General features: G+C 32.3%; 2 protein-coding genes across 7 annotated transcripts in view; both read left to right on the top strand.

Moving 5' to 3' along the window:
- Positions 1-7,330, top strand: part of LOC131165915 (K(+) efflux antiporter 2, chloroplastic-like) — a 58,511-nt gene extending 51,181 nt beyond the window's left edge. For 3 of the 6 annotated variants that reach the window (XM_058124087.1, XM_058124089.1, XM_058124088.1), the window contains 7 exons: positions 2,119-2,172; positions 2,285-2,343; positions 5,271-5,337; positions 5,418-5,594; positions 5,897-5,953; positions 6,545-6,619; positions 6,759-7,330. In XM_058124087.1, the coding sequence (XP_057980070.1) occupies positions 2,119-2,172; positions 2,285-2,343; positions 5,271-5,337; positions 5,418-5,594; positions 5,897-5,953; positions 6,545-6,619; positions 6,759-6,881 (612 nt within the window). In that variant the 3' untranslated portion in view covers positions 6,882-7,330. The remainder of the gene's footprint in view (positions 1-2,118; positions 2,173-2,284; positions 2,344-5,270; positions 5,338-5,417; positions 5,595-5,896; positions 5,954-6,544; positions 6,620-6,758) is intronic. The other 3 variants (XM_058124092.1, XM_058124090.1, XM_058124091.1) reach the window with 1 other exon arrangement.
- Positions 7,331-16,814: 9,484 nt separating this feature from the next.
- LOC131165914 (bifunctional protein FolD 4, chloroplastic) lies at positions 16,815-21,318 on the top strand. Its single transcript, XM_058124086.1, has 5 exons — positions 16,815-17,248; positions 18,207-18,532; positions 20,184-20,420; positions 20,556-20,723; positions 20,849-21,318. The coding sequence occupies exons 1-5, from the start codon at positions 17,047-17,049 to the stop codon at positions 21,017-21,019; spliced, it is 1,104 nt and encodes a 367-aa protein (XP_057980069.1). The 5' UTR covers positions 16,815-17,046; the 3' UTR covers positions 21,020-21,318.
- Positions 21,319-22,858: the final 1,540 nt, after the last annotated feature.

The raw sequence follows: 22,858 nt of genomic DNA, 5'->3' as shown, positions 1-22,858 counted from the left end.
GAAGAAGTGTACATGGATGCGCCTCCAAGATTTGGTGAAAACTTTGGCACAATGGTGTGTAAACTGAAGAAGTCCTTATATGGGTTAAAACAATCACCAAGAGCTTGGTTTGAGAAATTCACTCAGTTTGTTAAAAGTCAAGGGTATACTCAAGGGCAAGGTGATCATATGATGTTTATAAGACTTTCACAAGATGGGAAGATAGCGATACTGATTGTGTTTGTAGACGATATAATTCTCACTGGAGATAACGTACTTGAGATGAATCGATTGAAGACTTCCCTCTCATCAACACTTGAGATCAAGGACTTAGGATCTCTAAGGTATTTCTTTGGAATGGAGGTTGCTCGGTTGAAGAAAGGGATTGTTGTCTCCCAACGGAAGTATGTCCTTGACCTTAAGGAGACTGGGATGAGCGGTTGTGGGCCAGCAGACACTCCAATAGATCTCAATAAAAAACTTGGAGATGACAATGAAGGTGATCCCGTGAATACAACTCGATATGAAAAGTTGGTGGGAAAGTTAATTTACTTGTCACATACACGACCTGATATTGCTTTTGCTGTGAGTTTGGTAAGCCAGTTTATGCATTCACCCTATGAGAAACATCTTGAAGCGGTTTATCGGATTATCAGATACTTGAAAAGTACACCAGGCAAGGGTTTACTCTTCTAGAAGACCACACAGCAGAATATAGAGGCATACATTGATGTAGATTGGGCAGGCTCTGTTATTGACAGGAGATCCACGTTAGGATACCATACTTTTGTCTAGGGAAATATGGTCACATAGAGAAGCAAGAAACAGAATGTGGTTGCAAGGAGCTGTGCCGAGCCAGAATATAGGGCTATCGCCAGCGGAGTTTGTGAGATGCTATGGCTGAAGAGAATTCTTGAAGAGTTGTGGATGCCGGTGAACATGCCAATGAAGTTGTATTGTGACAACAAAGCTGCCATAAGTATTGCTCAAAATCTAGTACAACATGATTGCACGAAGCATGTAGAGATTGACAGACACTTCATAAAAGAGAAGATTGATAGTGGAGCTGTTTGCATGCCTTTTGTTCCTACTACTCAACAAATAGCTGATATCTTCACCAAAGGACTTTTCAGACCTAGTTTTGAGCTCTTTGTAAGCAAGTTGGGCATGATAGATATCTACGCTCCAACTAGGGGGGGGGGGGGGGGGGGGGTGTAATATTTCTAGTGAATAAATTAGGAAATTCTATTTTTTGCAAATAAAATCTGAAATTTCTATTTCAGATTCTAGTAGTTTCTGTTTCCTTTTTTCTAGCCTAGAGATCTGCTGATTTGATTTGCTGATTTTGTGGCCTTCTTCTACTATTTATCTTCTAATCGTGTCTTTTGAAATTTAATAAGAATGGTTATTCTTCTTCTCAAAAAACCTTCAATAACCCTTGGAAAATCCTCAAATTTCATGCATCCCTCTTTATCAATCATTGAACTATAGTGTTGTTATTATATATAATTTTTCGTTATAGGAGCTGAGGTGATTAATCTCTTGATGAAGAATGAAGAGAGGGTAAACACAGACAAGAGGAAGATTTGGGGGAAAAACAGTTACTCCAATTTCATTCAAAATTAACCAGGAGCAAAAATTAGAAAAATGCAAAAAAGTGTGTAAAAATATACATATCTACGAGCTGCACATGATATAGCTATAACTAATTAATTAAACGAAGCACTCTTGGGCTCAGGACCCAACACACCCTTGACGGCCTCCAAAAAGCATCGGATCAATCCATCCAATAACCAGCGTCCTGTCCTACACATCTACACCACCGCTCCTTTTTTAAAAGATTAATCATCATCTATATCTGCCATCCTACAAAAAATTTCCACTCCCCAAATTTTGAATTATACATGCTTATGTTTGTGCTATTCCATTGAATGTCATTCATAAGGCATTAGAACATGCAGTTTATGCCATTTGCTCTCGTACAGAATGTTTTACTAGATGTTTATTTAATGCTCAATCTGTTCAATTACAACATTTTGCAGTTAAATTTGTCAATATTGTGGTTAGTCTGTTTTTTTTTTTTTTTTATCTTGGTTGACACTTCAATCTTAATTTTTTTTGGCTTGATTGTATTTCCAGACAGATGATTTGCAAGATCACATTATTCTCTGTGGATTTGGACGAGTTGGCCAGGTCTGGTCATTATATTCAGTGATGCAGTTTTAATTTCATAAAATTATTTATATTATGAACATGCCATTAGTTTTGTACACATGCATTTGTAACACTAGTGCTTTTCCTTCAGATCATTGCACAACTCCTTTCAGAAAGACTGATTCCATTTGTTGCTCTTGATGTTAGGAGGTAAGATTTCCTGCATTGTTTGATTTAAACGACACCGAACAGATCCTGGGGCAATCATCAGTGGTGTGCTTGTAATATATATGCTAATTCATATGATAAGTGTCAACGGTATCATTTTTATGGACAAGAATATCGATATTTTTTAGAAGTAAACAAAACATTTCTAAAAACAATTGGATTTAACTAAAACTTGATAATTTTATTTAGGAAGTTTGTGTAAGATATGTTAGGGTTTGAATTAAATAAAGTCCATTTGGTTAAAAAAATAAATTAATAATATCATAAGACAGAAATGCTAAATAAAGAAGATTTATTTTGTAAAATATGTAAAATAATTAAACCATTTAGCATCTTCTAAAACTATTGTAAATTATCTAATATCATTATCGCAAAATACTTCACTTGTCAAGAATGAATATTAGGAATAAAATCATTGATTAAGAAATACTCTTAAGATAACAGACCTCAAATCTATTTGGAAGTAGAATAAATTTGGTAATTGATTGCTAAGTAAATAAAAAATAACAATCATTTGTCTACTAAATATTTAGTGAAAAAATAAAATAAAAGTGACTATTAAAAATGTTAAACAAATTGGTTTATAATAAAACTGCAGAGTAGGTAAACTTGTATCGTCTTCTAAAACTGGAAATACTATAAATTTTTAAATATTATTAAGATGAACAATAATTGAGGTCTCATAGTTTAATATTAAAAATAAAATCATAGATCCCAAATTACCCTCCAAGTAACAAAACCACAATTTATTTTAAAAGTAGAAGAAAATCATTTATATTAAGTGTACAAAGTAATAGCTATGAGACAGTTTCAGGTTAATGAATCATAGTTTATTATATAAATAGTTAGTCACTAATACATATAAAAATATATTTCAAAACTATTGAATTTTGCTCATAGGTTCTCATGTACCACTTTTGCATGTAAAATAAACATTAATTTCTGTATTAAATTTGTGAATCAAAAGAATTATTTATTGACTCAGGATGAAAAAAAGTTTATTGTTTCTATAGAAAAATTAAATTTAATACAAAAATTAAATGTCATCTTGTCCATTCAAAAAAGATAAAAAATTGATTCTCATACATTGCAAACTTCATGCAGCACATGCACATCTTATAAAATTAATAACTGAAATTTTTGTGAGGCTGCATGTATATTACATGTTTTGACAAAAAATGTCCTTTTAGACAATAACACAATTAATTTTTTTATATGCCCAGCTAATACTGATCACATAACAATCAATTATGTTTACTTGTATTTAAAAAAAATGTATCAACATACCTATTTTAGTAACATGTTCTATTTATAAGTAATTCACATAATGCTACATTTATTTGACTCTTTCTTGTTGATACGACCCATCTCATATGATATCTTTGACAATAATATATAACTTTTTACTTTTAAAATTTTAACTTTTAGAATAATATAATCTATTTGTAAATCAATTGGCTTAAAATGTATACTGACTAGGATTTAATATAATTATTATACTTTTATAAAAATAAAAATTTTAATATTTAAAAATGAATTTAGGTAAAATTATTTAATCTTTCCTAAATTTTCATTTTAAAAAATTTAATTTTAGTATTGTATATTATAAATATAATATTTTAGCTGCTAGAAAACTATGTATCAGTGTTGCTCCTCTAAAAAGTTGTCATATTCATTTCAAAATTTGTTATGTTGGATACTCTTTGGACACTTCTCTAACAGGCATCTAACATTTCATCAACATTTCCATAATTTTTTAAAGTTTTATTTATTTATTTATTTATTGTATTTGACACTCCTCCAATGCTTCTAAGGCACATCTTGGACACTCGTGCAGCACTTTGAAAAAAAAATTATAATTACAGTCAAGTAGTGCAGCTTGTTTTTCTTTTTCTTTTTCTAAGTTACAATAAACTGATTGGCATTTTACTGGAAATATATATATTGAGAATTTTTATAACATCATATGTAATATATTTAAATATAATATTTTACATCTTTTGCGTGTACATGTTGTGTCATATCTTATATTTTCTATGACTTTTTTGGCCCTATATTTGTGTTGTGTCGTAGCAATATTCGGTATTTGCATCTATATGTTATAATTATGAAAAAACTTTAATTTCTTGCAAATAATTTTGAGTAAAATGTTTTATTTTATAAAACTTGATTATGACTCTTAAAGCTTGATATATATTGTTGGCCCATTACTTAAAAGCTTAATCTTTTAGGTGAAATGCTTGCTTAACATGGCGTCAAAGCCATGATTGCTAGTCTTGTTGCCCACATTTATAGTGTGGTGGTATCGGTGTTATCTATCTTTTGTTTATATGTTCATGTGCTAACGGGTTGCACCTGCAAGGGCGTGTTAGAGCATGTCATATATTGTTGGCCAACAACCTAACAGCTTAAGCTTTTAGGTAAAGTGGTAGTCTAACAGAGTCAATAAATGATGAAATTATTTCTAAAAATTCTAAATTATATTAGAATTATCTAAGCATATCGATTAAAATTATTTGCTTTCAATCACGTGCAATGCATGTGATGTGTTTACTAGTGTTTGTGTGTGTGTATACATGTATCATAGTTATGCCCCTGGTGGGGAATGATTTAAGCTTCCAAATATAAATGTAGAAGTCCTAATCAGTCTCAGTTGCAGCATTTTGATTGTGAATACCATGGACTGACCATTGTCCAATTGCATCAATTAGCAATTTTGTTACATGTTTTTCCAGAGTACCTTCATTGACATTTTGATATGAATGAAAATTTGAAGGGAAAGTATATATGCATTTAATGTTCTGCAATGTTTGTGCCGTGGCAAATTGGGCATGGACTTTGTGAAATTTTGATTGGTAGGAATTTTTTGCACTATTTTCAGATTAATTATGTAGTTTCCATAATTTCAGTGATAGAGTCGCTATTGGGCGTGCCCTTGATCTTCCAGTGTATTTTGGAGATGCTGGAAGCCGAGAGGTAAACTGAATGTCTGATCTGGAATTGGCTTACTTGCTAGTTCAAAGATTGACATGTTTCTTTGTCTGCTGGTTGGCTAGGTTCTCCATAAAGTTGGAGCTGAAAGAGCATGTGCTGCAGCAATAACTTTAGATACCCCTGGTGCAAACTATAGAACTGTTTGGGCACTGAGCAAATATTTCCCAAATGTGAAGACATTTGTCCGTGCTCATGATGTGGATCATGGACTTAATTTGGAGAAGGCTGGGGCTACAGCGGTATTTTTCTTATGGCTGTTGCTATAAATTTTAGTTTCTGTTTTTCAGTGTGAAATAAATTGTACCTTTCCCATTTCTAGTTTTCTTTCTTTATAGAAATCTTGACATGCAGATATTGGACTATGTTGTTTTGAGATCTTGATTATAGCCTATATTTTTGCATAATTTTCAACTGTTACAAAGTGATTCGTGCAATTTATGTTAAATTTGAAATTGTTAAAATAATTAGTATTCATTGTAGATTTTGTCTATCCTACATCAAGGTTTGAATTTTATTTCATACCCTGTCAAAAAATGTACAGGTAGTTCCGGAGACGTTGGAACCAAGTCTACAGTTAGCAGCTGCTGTTCTTGCACAGGTACAAAAATGTGACTACTGCTAAATTTTATAAAATTTCTTTCTTCAGCAGTTCCTTTTTCCCATTTCAACGGTGTTTCGGCAGAGTTGTTTTCTTTTAATCCTGCACAGTTATTTTACAGTGAAATATCTTTATGGAGTTAACTCATATATGATGAAATGAATTCAAGTGCTTAATTACATGCTGACTTTCGTTTCTGCCTAAGGTTGTATGTGCTCACCCATATTAGAAAGCTTTTGCTGCCAATCTCTTGGATATTTGTGAAACTTCTGATTATGTACCATGAGTTCCTTTTCCATGTAAACGTATAAATATATAGAACAATATATAAGTTCAACCTATTTAGATGCAATTGCCACAACAACAAAGCCTTAAGTGCCACCAGATGGGATCAACTACATGAATCCTTTTCTGCTAATATTGTACAATCTTGGGCAGTCATATTCAGATATATCACTTATATTTTATTTTAAAGCTGTGGTTTGACAACCATATGGCAAACCAGTGTAAATGAGTGTGTTTGTGCCTGTGTTGATTTATACATTCTCAGATTTTCTTTTTCTTCCCCCCCTACCCCCCTATATTTTTTAGGCTAAACTACCCATGTCGGAGATTGCGGCAACAATCAACGAATATAGGACCCGCCACCTCTCCGAACTTACCGAGGTACTCAACATTGGTCATATTTTGAATTGATTTTCACAATACCAGTCTTGTACTTGTGAGTGCAGGACCACATTTTACTCCAAAATTTTAAACGAGAGATTTAGAAGGATTTCTGGACTTATTTTGTTTGTGTGGGCAGCTCTGTGAAGCCAGTGGAAGTTCTCTTGGCTATGGATTTTCTCGTATGATGAGTAAATCCAAAGGTCAGCCATCGGACTCTTCGGACGAGAACCACGTCACTGAAGGAACACTGGCAATATAGAAATTTATACCTAGTAGGTAAAGAAGAGGAAAGGAATAAAGAATTATATGCTGTACAGGGGAACCCATGTTCCATTCATATAATGTGTACAGGAATTTGCTGGAATTTGTTGGCAGTAGCACTAATTCTAACATTTTTTGTTTGATAAATTTTGAGGGACCTCGCTTTTTGGTTTTTATAAGATTGTTTTCGTAGGGAACTTTTCTTTACAGATATTTATTCATTTGTTTATTTATTTACTTCATTTTTTTTTCAGGCTGTTTGATTTCTGAGGGAGTGCTGAAGAGTGAAGACTTGCAATTTTTCCATGGGTGGTCATAGGGAAAGGTCGTGTTAGATTAGATTAATCTTCATATTGTTACGAAAAATGAATGTTCTTATGTACAGTAAAATCAATAGAATAATTCATGTAAATGAATAAGACATTAAAAGAGAAATTTTGAAAAAAAGTTCAAGTTAGGTTGTGAATCCTGGAATTAGGAGTGTATTCGAGTCTACCCAACAAAATACTCGAGCTTAACTTGAAAATGTTAAGCTTCAAACTCGATTAAACTCGATCGACATCATAAATATAAAAAAGTGAAATTTTTTATATTTTCCTTTTTTCAAAATTTTCTTTCTTTGGCACCAAAAGTTTTAACACCTCATTCTTCCTTTGGTCACATGGTAATAGTAAGAAAGCATGTGCTTTTGCACATGAATAAATGGGCTGCTTTTATCTTTTTGTGCAATGGTATTTTTAAGAAATATTTATATTGTTTAAAGGAAATGAGATTTCAAATATTGAAGTTCATGATGATGGGTTGCACATTGAAAATATGGAAGCCTAAAACTCGAAAACAAAATGGAGAATTTAGAAAATAGAAATTGAAGTTGGATAGAAAAGGTAACTAGGGTAGTGACTATATTTAGTTTTTTCTTTATAATAATTTTTTGAAAGTTTTATTGAATTGCACTTCACTATTTAAAGTTCGAATTGTGAATTGATTCTTGAAATATTATATTTAGGCTAATTTGGTTCAAGACCTTTTTTAAGGATCTCAATAAAGTTAGGCCATGGAATACAATTTAGTAAAACTTTGAGGACCTGTAAAGTAATTTATCATATATTTTCCTTTATTGTTTGATCATTTGAATTTTTCTTTATTGTGTGAACTTTCTTACTTGCGGCCATCCAATTTCATCCCCTTGAATGCTTCCTTTTATGAAAGGAGTCTTTTCCTTTACCATTACAATGTCAATGAATTTAAAAATGTTTGTCAACATCTTAATAATTCATGTTATTTCAAATACAATGCGTCTAATGCTCTACTTCAGAAACAAACCAACAATCCTTTTTCATAAAAAGAGAAATTAATGCTTGCACAATATATTGCTTGTGCTTCATTTAAAGTAATCATAAGGCTTCTACAAAAATAAATTGGGTTTAATTCAAATTCAATAACCAAAGAAAAAAATAGCACGAAGAGAATTATAATTGTAACCATGAAAGTGGGCACTATAAATTAGGTATCATAACTCATATTTTAAGTGCTTTCATTGTGAATTTAGAACTAATTCAACAAATAGTTTCGAACTATTCAAGCATTGCACATTAACAATGACTTCAGCAACAAGAAGGTTTGATTCAATTGCTTCACCTACACACAATCATAACCCATAGTTTTCTCTCACTTTCATTCCCTTTCACTACAAATTAAGTTCTAAATATTACCAATAGCTAAGAAACTATGTTGTTTAGCCATGCAATGGCCAGAGTTTGAAAATATTGCATCAAAATAACATATAACTGAGTAATTTTATCCTTGAGCCTTAAGCAACAAGCTAATCTCATATGGCACATTCGGCAGTGGGAAGTAGAAAGCATATGAATCGTATCCATATTGAGTGGAGATCAATCCAACTTGAGAAAACTAAACAAGTTTACTTAATTATTTCCAATTAGAAATTCAAATCATTTAATACTTGAGTATCTTACTTTAGTACAACAACAACAAAATCAAGTCTTAAGTCTCATTAGATGGGTCATGGGTGGTTTGGTTACATGAATCTTTTTTCGCCAATTTATGTAATCATGGACAATTTATTTCGACAAATTTAAGACTATTAAATCCTTACCTATTATCTTATTTCAAGTTATTTTAAGTCTATTCCTATCCCTTCTACTACCCCTCACAATAACTAACTCACTCTTCCTCACTGACGCACTATGTAATCTACGTTGTAATTATCCAAACCATCTAAGTCGTCCCTCTATTATCTTATCTTCTATAGGAGCTATGCCTAAATTACTACGAATATGTTCATTTTTTAATTTATATTAATGTTATACCATTCATCCATCTAAACATTCTTATATCAGTAATTTTCACTTTTTTGATATGTTGTTTCTTAATTGCCTAATATTCTGACTCATATAACATAACTAGTCTTATAATCGTCCTATAAAACTTTTCTTTTAACTTTAAGGGTATTCTATGATCACAAAGTACACATGAAGTGTAATAATCCCAAAAATGGTTACACAAGATTAGTAAGGTGATTTCAAAAAAATTAAATTAAATTAAATTAAAAATTAAAAAATTAAATTAAATAATAATTAATTAATTTTTATTTTATTATTTAAATATATTATTATTAATTAAATATTATATTATTAATATATATATATCATATCATATCATTCATCCTGAAGCTTCAGGATTTAACCTTTGCGCAGAGCCCCCCCCTCCTTCAGTTTCTCGTCTCTCTCCTTGTTCTCTCTCCCTCTCTCCTCATTTTTCTGGACGGATACTCGCCTGATCAGAAATCATAGAATATTGCTGGACTCTATTTTTCGCTGCCATCATTTCTACCATAGCAGATTGGTTGTAAGAGCGGCGTAAGCATATCTCCTGAGGTAAGCTAAATTTTTGTTTTTATCTCAATTTCTTGTAAATTTTAAGTCCAATTGACGATCGGACACCACCACGAGAATCTAGGGATAATTCTCTACAAGTCTAGTGTAGCGGATTTCTCGTGGGGTCGTCGTAGGCGTAACCCCAAATTTAGAATAAGGGGGTTATTAAGTGGCTAATTGTTATTTAATTAGTATTGATTTAAAATTGTTAGATATTAGGCATTCTGAGGTTAAAGTAGGATTTTTGAAATTTAAAATCCGGGTGAGCGTCGCGGGTGTAATTTCGGGACTCCGCAGGCATAGTTCAAAAAATCAAGTGAGGGTGTTAAATATTAGTTTAAATGTTAATTTGGGGTATATGGAGCCTAAGGAAGGTTATATGAGTATTATTTTAAAAAATGAGTTAATTAATCTGGGAAAAACGCAAATTGCAGGATTTGAGTTTCAGGTACCAAGGGATAAGATTTGGGTTTTAACGAGACTCTCAATAAGTCAGGTAAGGGGAATAAATTATAACAGTATTTTTAGAGTAACTGTTTGAATTGATATGTGAAAATGAGCATATGGTATTTTGTTTGGAAATTATTATGATATAAATATCAGATAAATTGTGTGGCATTTGAATAATATTAATTTGTGATATTTTGGAATATGAAATATGATTATAGGAATATTGTTTATAATAAATGGGAAAATATGAGAATATGATTTGTATTATTGAAAAGTTTGGAAATTCACAAAATGGGTTATATATATTATTATGAGAATGAAATGTGTATATTGAGATGGGGAATTCTGAAATTATGAATATTGAAAATGTGAAAATGGGAAATATGAATATTGTAATGTAAATATTGTAATATGAATAGTTGAAACATGAATATTGAAATGAGTATACTGAAATGTAAATATGGCATTGTGAATATTGAGTTGAGAATGAGAAAATGAGAATATTGCAATGTGAATACTGCAATATGGGAATTGAAATGTGATTGATGAAATACCAATACTGCATAATGATTGTGGGTATGTGGTAATGATAACCCTGATGGATGGTTATGGAAACCCTAATGATGAGTTGTGATATTGAGTACGGTACCATTGCTAGTGATGTAGTGTAACCACACAGACTCTTGGAGCGTGTGGCGTGACAGTCGACTGAGTTGTTTAGTAGAGTTGTTGTGCCCCTTGAGTTTAGATCAAGACTATAGGCCGGTCAGTCATACTACAGACGCGAGATATGTGATATGATATTTTGATCTAACCGGGTTGGCCAACCACGGTTAGATCCAGCCTTCGGCCGCACAACCTTAACCATGAGGGGAAGCATGGCATGGAAAGAAGATTCTCAAGGTAACCATGAGTTACAAACTCGATGTTGGTACTAGATACCAAGGATACTCATGAGCCGAATAGTGAAATAGAAACGAAAAGTGAAAAAATGATAAAATGGGCTAAAATGAGAAATGAAAGAAATAATGGAAATTAAGAAATAGATAATGATAAAATTAAGAAATGGAACCGTGTGAGTTAATAATATAAATAATTGAGGCAAAGTGAAACTTTCTGCCTAAGGGCTTACTGAGTAAGGTGAGTGTCCTGATAGGTATTAGATGTGGTCATACCTAACTGCATAACGTGTTAGGGCAAAGAGAAGCTATCTGTATAAGCGGGTAGTCTTCCCTATTCTCAGGGACTTTGCGGGTAAATATGTGTTGGAAATGGTTAAATTTGAGAAATAGTTTTAAAACTTATAAAATCTTGTGTTGTATAATTATATGATTATGAGAATATGTTTATCAATGTATTATTCTCAGATGAAATGTTAATTTGAAAAGTAAAGTGTATTATAATTGAATTCATATGGTCACATACTGTAAATAATTTATTCCTTTACTGAGATGTCTTTCACCCAAATTATCTAAATTTTTCTAGGAACAAAGATAGGTCAGGCAATAGAGCTCCGAGACAATAGGGAGCTGAGACCCTGACACACAGGATGAGTTTTGGACTAGGGGAGGAGTAATTCCCCTAGAGTTGAATTGTTTTTGAGTATGAGATGATAATGTATATATATATATATATATATATATATATATATATATATATATATGTATGTTGATACTCTGAGTATTGTATTCTGGTTGTTAAGTATATACTATTTTCCGTTGTTAGGTTGTTTAAATGAAATGGCTTTTTACCTGGTACCCAATGTGAGTCGGGTCATAAGAGTGGTAATCGGGTTGTTGACGTGGCCGATTGGCGAATATGGTTGATGACGAGTGAATATTTATTATTGTTTTAAAAAAAATTATAGAAAAATCGGGGCGTCACATGAAACACTTCTCCATTTTACCCAACTTACTTTAATTTTATGCATTACATCCTCTTCAATTTTTCCTTCAACTTTTATAATAGATCCAAAGCATCAAAATCTACAAGTGCTATTTATTTCTACATCATCAAGTTTAACTTTATCTTTAATATTTCTCCTACTATTATTGAAATTACATTTCATATATTTTGTCTTATTTTAATTTATCTTAAAGCATCTAGATTCTAAAGTTTTTCTCCATAATTCCAACTTAACCTCTACTCCATCCCTAGTTTTCATCAATCAATAAAAATTCATCTGCAAACAACATACACTATGGAATCTCATTTTGGATACTCCCAGTCAGTAGTCAGTTGATCCATCACTAAAGCAAAAAGATAAGGACTTAAAGCAAATCATTAATGTACACCTATCATGATTGGAAATTCTATAGTCTCTCCACCAATAGTTCTTATATTAGTCATTACTCCATTGTACATATCCTTAATAACATCAGTATACTTACTACATATGCTTTTTTTTTTTTTTGTATTTTTGTTTTAGAGCTTTCTCTAAATCAATATCTACTATATGCAAATCCCTCTTCTTTTCCCTAAATATTTCCATTAATTTTATTAAAAAAATATATACCTTTCATAGTAGATCTCCCATGCATAAAATCAAATTGATTTTCAAAGACCTTCATTTCTAACTATAACCTTTATTCAACTACCTTTTCCCATAGTTTCATCATATGACTTGTAATTTTAATTCCACAATAGTTATTATAATTTTGAATATCTCCTTTATTTTTGTGTATAGGTATTAAAGCACTTTTCCTCCATTCGTCTAGCATTTTCTTAGTTTTTATAATTGTGTTAAATAAATTAATTAACCATATAATTCCATTATCACCTAATCATTTCCAGACTTCAATTGGGATGTTATCTGGTTCTATAACTTTTCCATTTTTTTTATCCCTTTTAGTACAAACTTAACTTTGTTAACTCTAATCTTGTGAATAAATCTCATATTTTTAGTTTTTCCTTTATTTGTCAATTCTAAGTTTAAGCCTTCTATTTTGGTTTTCATTTAATAACTTACTAAAGTAACTTTGCTATCTTTCTTTTATGTCTTCTTCTTTAACCAAGATAATATCATTCTCACTTTGTATACATTTTATATTATCTAAGTCCTTACTTTTTCTTTCAATAACTCAAGAAAGTTTAAATATATCTCTTTCCCCTTCTTTTGTATCTAATCTATCATACAAATTATTAAATGATCTATGTTTAGTTTCACTAACAACTTTTTTCTTGCATTTTTTTCTTGCCTTTTTATACTTTTCAAAGTTATCTATGTTTCTACATTTTTGCCATATTTTATACTGTTGGCCTAACAAGACTAAATCTCGTTTTGATGATAACATGTTCAATCACTAGATACACACATAAGTAACTTGCGGTTTGTCATTATCAAAACTAGGGATTGGACTCAAAAGGCCAACAAGTGAGTTGAAAATCCCAAAATGATGGGCCTTCTATCTTGATTTTGGTGTCATATGATAAAATCGCTGAAGGACGCCACTTTACCATTTTGGATTGCTTTAGATCACCCTATGCAGTTAGAATTGGTGGGAAAAGACCAAAAAAGCTAGGAACGATAGGGTTTCACTTGGATTTGCGCATCTAAAGTCAAAATCATTGGCAAACCTCTTCTTACCATTTTAGACTGTTCTACATCATCCAGTGTAGTCAGATTTGGTAAAAAGGGACCACAAAAGTTCGGAGTGATGAAGGTTGTGCCTTGATTTGTATGTTCAAGATCAAAATCACTATCTAACATCTTCTTACCATTTCAAATTACTTTGATTCACCTAATGCAGTCAGATTTGGTGTAACGCCCCAACTTGGGTTTGCCAGGGAGTATTGCGTCTCTCCTCCTCCACCTAGACCAGACAGCAGGGCCTTATCGGACTAATGACTAATCCCACAGACTAATACTTGTCCTTTTTAGTGTGTTTTTGTCCTCACTAACACACTCCCTAAGAAAACTTTCCAGAAAGTCACTCATCCTAAGATTACTTCAAGTCAAGCACACTTAACTGTGGAGTTCTTAAGGGAAGACTCCCGAAAAGAAAGATGCACCTTGTTGATATGGTAGTAACATCTAATCCTTTTAAACATTTCTTCCATGGGGTATCACATTCTCCCCCACTAACAGAACTCAATGTCCTCGTTGCGAACCCACATTTCCAAACTCAGTCGATGTGAATCTCATCTCATTTTCGGTTAGGTAATTGCTCTGATACCATTTTGTAATGCCCCAACCTGGGTCTGCCAGGGAGTATTGTGTCTCTCCTCCTCTATCTAGACCAGACAATAGGGGAGCAGGCCTTATCGAACTAATGACTAACCCCACATACCAACACGTGTTCTTTTCAGTGTGTTTTTGTCCCCATTCACACACTTCCTATGAAAATTTATCAGAATGTCACTCATCCCAAGATTACTCCAAGTCAAGCACGCTTAACTGTGGAGTTCTTATAGGAAGACTTCCAAAAAGAAATGTACACTTTGTTAATATGGATTGTAACATCTAATTATTTTAAGTCCACATGGTATCACATTTGGCAAAAAAGATATCTAAAAAGCATGAATGGCAGAGGTTTTGCCTTGATTTGTGTGCCTAAGGTCAAGATCACTATTAGACCTCTCCTTACCATTTTGAACTATCCTGAATCACTTGGTGTAGTTAGATTTAAGAGAAAGTGACTAAAAAGCTCAAAATAAAAAGAATTTTGCCTTGGTTTGCATGTCCGAGGTTAAAATCACTCTCATACTTCTCCTTACTATTTTGGATTGCCTTGAATCAACTAGTGTAGTCAAATTTTGCAAAAAGAGACCACAAAAGTTTGAAATGACGGCTATTTTGTCTCAATTGGGTACAGAAGATCAAAATCTTTGTTAGACCCCACCTAAACGTTTCAAACCGTTCTGGACTATCTGGGATAGTCAAAAATGGTAAAAATAAATCAAATATGGCAAAAACACAAAGGAAAGGTAGAGAAAGTTAAGAAGACTCGTCGAACTCCACCCTAAGCCTTTGGTTGAAATGTACCCCACATGCTTAGTGAATTGACACCTAAATAAAATCTAGTGTCAACAAGTTGGATACAACTAGTACGCTCTCATAATTGATAACATAAATACATTCATTACAAACACTATAAACTAGCAATACTTGAATACTAATGAAGTACTAGACATGCTCCATGCTTAATATTTTCTTTATTAAGGGCCCAATAACTATACAATATATATAAGAAAGCTTCCTTATACCTAAATATGCATAATAGAGTCTAAATAATTCTCTCTACTATATATCTTTTACTTTGGTTTTTGAGATTGTTGTTGAAGCACTTTTCAATTGATTTTTTTTGTTTTTTTTTTTTGTTGTAGCTGTCCTTCAAAGGTTCATATCGGTCAATCTATTCCAATTATTGGATAAAACTCAGGCCTTAAGGGTAAGTGTCTTATTGAAATGTTATGCTTTTAAAATAATAAACACCTTGTTATTTAAATCGGTCATAAATGTGAGGACTCCAAGTACATTAAACAAGAGATACTTTTCGACAATAGTAATTTTAGCTAGTATCATTATTCCTGTATTTTTATATAGATCAACAAAAATAGAGAGAGAGAGAGAGAGAGAGAGAGAGAGAGAGAGAGAGAGAGAGAGAGAGAGAGAGAAGTAAAAAAAAAAATTATACATATAAAAGTAGAAAAAGAGGTTTTTTTTTTTTTTTTTGCCTTTTAAAACTCCAATGTTAAATTTTAGTGATTTTGAATTAAAAACTAAACAAAATTATAGAGCCAATCAAAATTTTTGTACAATAAAACAAATAAGTAATATATTTATTATAATGTTCTAGGTAATTTAAATACATACTTATTAGCCTTTATCTAAGATGGAAATAATTCATTAAATACATGGAATGATGCATATATTAATTCATTAAATACTTATTAGCCTTTGTTTAAAAGCTATTTTAAGTGGATCAATCTAAATCTCATACATTGCTAGGGACACCTCATTAGTTTAGTGAGGATGTATTTTTAGTAATTTATTTGAACATTAAATATTGAATTGAATTGAGTAGTTAGCTTTTAAAATAAAATAATAGTAATTAAAAAATTACCTTTGCAATTCAAATTAAAAATTTTATAGCATATTTTACTAAAAAACTGTAAAAAAATATATTATTGCGGGCTCAAAGAATATATACTCAATGTTTACTAGTTTATCTATGATAAATTTTTATTTTATTTTATTATTTAAATGTATCTAAACAAATTTTGTGCTTAACAGTAATACAAAAATAATAATAATAGAATATATATTTTAAAATTTTTATTTTTTTGAAACAAAATATTTATTATCCATTTTGACTAAGAATTTTATTTGATAAAAAGGAAAAGAAAATATTATTTTTATTTGATAAAATTATTTTTATTTTATTTTTTATATCAAATACTATTAGAAATAAAAATATATCCTACTATAACTAAAAATTTTAAAATATACTCTCCTATAATTAAAAATTAAATATTTGTAATGCCCAAAATTAAATTTTTATTAATTAGTTTAATATATTTCTATATTTTCTTTCTTACTTTATATATATATATATATATATATATATATCTCCCTAATATTTGTCGAAATTCAACCTTGGGCGTACGAATTTAATTGTGAAAGGAACAGGTAATTTAGTAATTTTACCCATTTCCGCCGTTTTGATGTGGCATCGCCGGCGGCCGTCTCTCCTCTCCCGCACGCTTGTAGTGTGATCCTTCTTTCTATAAACTAAACCCTAGTTCCGACGTCGACGCAGAGTAGTACCAGACGGCATAGAAGTTGTTTGATTGTGTCTTTGCATCATTTTTCATATGGCGTCGATGATGATGTTCACAGACTGTTCATCGTCCACCACTGCGCGTCTTCTGCCTCTCAGCACGAACAGAGTCATCCAAAGCGGCTTCGTCCGCCTCCGCCGCTTACTGCTTCCTCTCCATCTCCGCCCGCCAAGCCATGCCTCACTTTCAATCAGCACTGTTCATAGCACGCCCAGCTCGTCGTCCCGAGTCACCGGTACTTGGCTTTTTTCACCGTGTTCCCATTCTCCCTCCCCCTCCCCCCCCCCCCCCCCCACGCTTTTATTTTCCGTTTGGCTGCCGAGAAAATTTCAGAAAAAAATTTCAAGGTATTCTAAATCTTATCAGTTGCGTGAAGAGGACCCATTTGACTAAGCTTAATTCCGGTATTATAGGCTCCAGGAAAAATGTTGTGAGGCTACCTGCTATAGACCCGCTGTCCGCCCCTTCCCCGGATCCCACATTTGCCGGAGCTTCGTGCACCGGACTCCCCTTCTTTTTTTTTTTTTTTTTTTTTTTTGGGGAAGTTTAGTTTTTCGTTTAAACCAAAAATATTGGATTTTGCTTTGTTTCCCTCAATTTCCTCTGTTTTTTCTCAGCAATCAAACGGAGGACTGGGGGGATTTTCTCAAATTGTTTTTTTCTAAGCCATTTACAATTTTGTAGAATTTGCTTTATACGGTGTCTGTTAGAGTTTTTTTTTTGCAAATTTTGAGCCGTTTGTAGTGTTGTTTCACAAATCACAGGGGACTTATTGAGTCGGTTATTTTGTCAAACAGGTGGAATGCCTCCAAGTTATCTGGTAAGGCATTGTCTGGTTAGTGTTGTCAAAGTTCTTTTAAATGTTTTAAGAAGCAAAAGTTGCGGTTTGCATTACAACTAGTTCAGCTGTGGCAGCCCAACTTGTGCTGAGCACGTACTTTCATTCTGATGCAGACTTCTTCTTCTTGTCACATCGCTTAAAATTGGTTGTGCGGCTTCAGGAAAATTAAGCTATTCTAGTTTGCAGTTATTTGGAAGTACCTTCAATGCTTGAATTCTGAGCTTGGTGTTATCCTAATAACATTAGTTGTGGACTGATGAGCCAATGTAGTTTTGTTTGGGCAGCATTCTTTGTTTTTAAGCATTGGGATATTAATCCTTTTAATTTGCTCCTTAATGGATTTCTTGTGCAGCTGCCATGGCCATGGATACCTCTGCAAAGGTAATTGATGGAAAATCAGTTGCAAAGCAAATTAGAGATGAGATAACAGCTGAAATATCTAGGATGAAGGATGCGATTGGTGTTGTTCCAGGGCTAGCAGTAATCCTAGTTGGAGACAGAAAGGATTCTGCAACTTACGTACGGAACAAGAAAAAGGCTTGTGAATCTGTAGGAGTCAACTCTTATGAAGTGCATTTGCCGGAGGACTCCACAGAACAAGAGGTGCTCAAGTTTATTTCAGACTTCAATGACGATCCATCAGTCCATGGCATCCTTGTTCAGTTACCTCTGCCTTCAGTATGATTCTAACTTATGACTATTGTTTCTTCCTTGGTAAATCATGCTACTATTCTTACTTATGACTAGTGTTTCTTCATTGGTAAATCATGCTACTAGTTGCTTCTATATGGCTAGCAACTACAAATAGTGCTACTGTCCTTATATTATAACGCTGAATAATCTACTACCAGCAGAGTCTTGATAACAGTAAATTACTGCATGAAAACTTTTCTCATCAGCTGAGATCCAAGCTGACCAAATAAGAAAAAATGTTGGTGGTTAGGGAAAAAAAATGCTGGAAGTTTATGGCTTAGTTAAAAATAAAATCAACACAAGTGAAACTGTTTTATGAGTTCTCTAATAATATGTAGACATTTAGATCTTTTGTTGATGAATGCTTGATGGTAATGTTGTTGTTGATGCCTCCCTTGGCGCAGCACTGCTTTGTTATAACAGTGTCTTATTCATTTCTCAACATGGTGTAAGATTAGTGATTCAATAGCGTATATGGTTTGATGCATTTTGTATGCTCCTTATGAACTCATCACAAGATATCTGGATTATTAGTGTTGTTTTTTTGTGTGATTTGTTACCCTTGAACAGCCTATCATATGTGTGTCCACATGGTTAGGTAGATAAAAATATTAGCTCGCCTTTGGGCATCTAATGGAAAGTGAATGGTTATTGGACATTGACAGTTTAAATTCATCCTGTAGAATAAGGCATCATTGAAGATACAATCCATGGCCTTAGAAAGGGACATCAAAGTGTGCTCCATCGCATCATAGTTGATTTGTTTTTCTTTTGATTCACAAAACTACATAAATATCTAAGAAAAGGGAGTTATAGTGGGAAGTGGTAGGGGTGTTCACAAGACCACCTAATGTAACACAACCCAACCCGCTGAATATAATGGCAAAAAAATATTAAAATGAATAAATAAATAAAGGAAGAGAAGGCTGAATATTGTAATGTTGCATATTGCAGCTGCTTCTGTAGGGTTACTATTCCATAGACAAGCTCTTTCCAATTTAATCATCATATTTCAAATCTCAGACACTTGACCCCATTAATTTCGTCACACTTATTTTCAAGTTAGATAAGCTTGGGTCAGAAATAGTCAAGATTGCACTCCCTGCAAACCTTAACAACTTATCGTATTGCTTCTTTGATTGGCAACATCATTAATCATTCATAGCTCAAAGTTCATTATCAATTTCCATCTTGCATATGTTCTGAAAAATTTCAATCTCACTGAATTCTCGAATTGTTTCATAAAAAAAAAAAAAATAAAAAACAAAAACAGAAATGAAAAACAAAAAACAAAACAAAAAAAAAAACCCTAAACTAAATGATCAATTCAACCCAGCCTACTGGAGTACCAAACCAGTCATCTGGTTTGGGTATTTTCTTGAGCCGACCTAGTTAGTTCAGCTGGAAATCACCTAGAACAAGGCGTCATTGAAGATGTGATCCACACCATAGAGAGGCTCGATTTGACTTCCATTTGGGTTTTTTCAAGCCGACCTAGTTGGTTCAGTTGGAATTCAACTAGTACAAGGTGTCCTTGAAAATGTGATCCACATCACAAACTCTCTCTCTCTCTCTCTCCTGTGTTTGGTAAGAAACCAGTTTTTATATTCTCTTGACTGGATTTTCATTTTTTCAGCATATGAATGAGCAGAACATCTTAAATGCTGTTACCATTGAGAAAGATGTGGATGGATTTCACCCATTGAACATTGGCCGCCTTGCCATGCGAGGCAGGGAACCCTTGTTTGTTCCATGTACACCTAAAGGCTGCATTGAGCTGTTGCATAGATATGGGATTGCTATCAAAGGAAAGAGGGCAGTTGTCATTGGCCGGAGCAACATTGTTGGAATGCCAGCTGCTCTTTTACTGCAAGTAAGTCATCTTAAGCATTGAACTCCCCATTCCCTACTGGTACTTCCTACAAGCCTTTTTTTGAGGTGGAGGGTTGGGGGTATTGACTCGTGCAAGCCTGACTGATTTTAAGCTTCAAAATTTTAATGTTCATAGAGAGAAGATGCTACAGTAAGTATCGTGCATTCCAGAACCAAGAACCCTGAGGAAATCACGAGTCAAGCTGATATTATCATCTCGGCCGTAGGGCAACCAAACATGGTAAAGGGTAATTGGATAAAGCCTGGTGCAGTTATCATTGATGTTGGAATTAATGCAGTTGAGGTGTGCATATATTTTTTACCCAGCCCTTAACTCTCTCTCTCTCTCTCTCTCTCTCTCTCTCTCTCACACACACACACACACACAATCAATCTTTCTCCTGAGCTAGCTTCGTGTTTGTGTGACAGGATGCAAAAAGTCCTAGAGGTTACAGGTTGGTAGGAGATGTATGTTATGAGGAGGCTTGCAAGATTGCATCTGCTGTTACTCCTGTTCCTGGAGGTGTTGGTCCCATGACCATTGCAATGCTGCTTTCTAATACCCTCAGCTCAGCAAAGAGGATCCACAACTTCCTTTGAGACTTTGCATTAGAGATTTTACAGATACTCTTTGGGAATGACCCAACACAGCCCCCCATTTCAACTTCATTCCGACTGCTCCCACCTGGGTCTCCAGTTTACAATATTTGAGCTGCCCTACCCCCAAGGATCATGTGGCTGACTTACATGTATTTTTTTTTTTAAGATTTATGAATAAAAATATCTATCTAAAACATGAAAAAAGAGATTGCTTTAGCACAATGTGTATTTTTTTTTTTCAAAAAATATTCTTATATAAATCTTAGTTGAATAGTAATGCTAATGACAGTATGCACAAATATTAAATGTCTCATAATTAGTTTATGACTACTTATAATTAATTCATAACTAATTTGCAATTACTTGTGTAGCTCTCTTCTTTAACTTGTTATTTTTAACATTCGTAAATATTATATACAAGTCTTTAATTGTATTAAATGATCCAATATAACTTGATCACATTTAACAATTTTCAAAATTTTTTATAATTGGCTATGCAGTTAACATTAAAAAAATCAACAAAATTATACAATAAACAATAAATTAGTTAAATTATGAAAATAAAAGGAGCAATGTAAAATATGAATGAATTTTGTTTTAATTTATAATACAGTGGCATGTGCGATAGAAAAGTTTGGATTAATTTTTTATTAGAATTGACAGAAGGGCATTGTAATTTGTGGATTCCCACTTTGGTATGCATTTTGTTTACATGATTATTTTATATTTGAGAGCGTAGAATTTGGATTTTGGATTTGGATTTTTTAATTTAGATAATTCTATTAAGGTTGAATTAATATATATATATATATATATATATATATATATGTGTGTGTGTGTGTGTGTGTGTATGTGTGTGTGAGAATTAATAAATAGAAAAATCTTTGAAATTGGGCCATAAGCAAAGCGCTTATCAATTATCCAATAATTGAATAACTAATGAGTGATTCTTACTATTTTTCTTTTTTTATATGGTATCATGGGCTTACGCACCAAACTAATACCAACATGTATGAGGTAAATCGCGAATGTACGTTGGAAGCTGTAGGGTTTAAACCCCAGACTTCACCTTTTTCTAGGACCGTCTGACGCAAGTCCTTACCACCTGAGCTTATGCCCAGGAGCGAGTGATTCTTACTATTTTATTACTTAAAATTGTTTCAAGAAAAAATTGTATGTCTAATAAACCACATTGTATATATACTAATGAGCATAATTTGTGCATATTAATTTTAAATAAATTTTAAATATATTTGCAATACAAATATATTGTCATAATTTAGTTTACAATAATTAAAGTGTAAATATTTAAAAATATATATATAAATACTGGTCTATTTAAAAATTATAAATAAAAATATCGACATGAGATACAATTATAACACTATAAAGTATAGGAATATGGAAAATGTTTAAAAATATAAGAAATGATATGACATAAATATTCTAATTAAAATTATGACAAATATTAAATTTTAATATTACATAACATTATATATAAAAATTAATAAGTAGCTTTTTTATTTATAAAAATCTCAAAATATGAATTCTCATAAAAATATTTAAAAATTTCTCACAATTCCTCATTGTGATTTGCTACTTAAAACTTAATTAGTGTTATTTTATTTTTGTTTATCTAATTATCACTTAACAATTTTACAAAATTTGAAACAAATTTAAAATTGTTATTTGGAGGTTATTTACAATTTCAATCTTGATATTTATCTTTTAGAAATTACATTATTAATTATCTAAATAATTTATCTAAATAATGTTAGACACTTCATAATAATTTTAGAAGACATCAAACTAATTTACCCATTTTTTTAAACATTTATA

This window comes from Malania oleifera, chromosome 10 (genome assembly GCF_029873635.1).
Source record: "Malania oleifera isolate guangnan ecotype guangnan chromosome 10, ASM2987363v1, whole genome shotgun sequence".
Taxonomy (NCBI): Eukaryota; Viridiplantae; Streptophyta; class Magnoliopsida; order Santalales; family Ximeniaceae; genus Malania; species Malania oleifera.
This window is presented reverse-complemented; position numbering and strand designations above follow the sequence as displayed.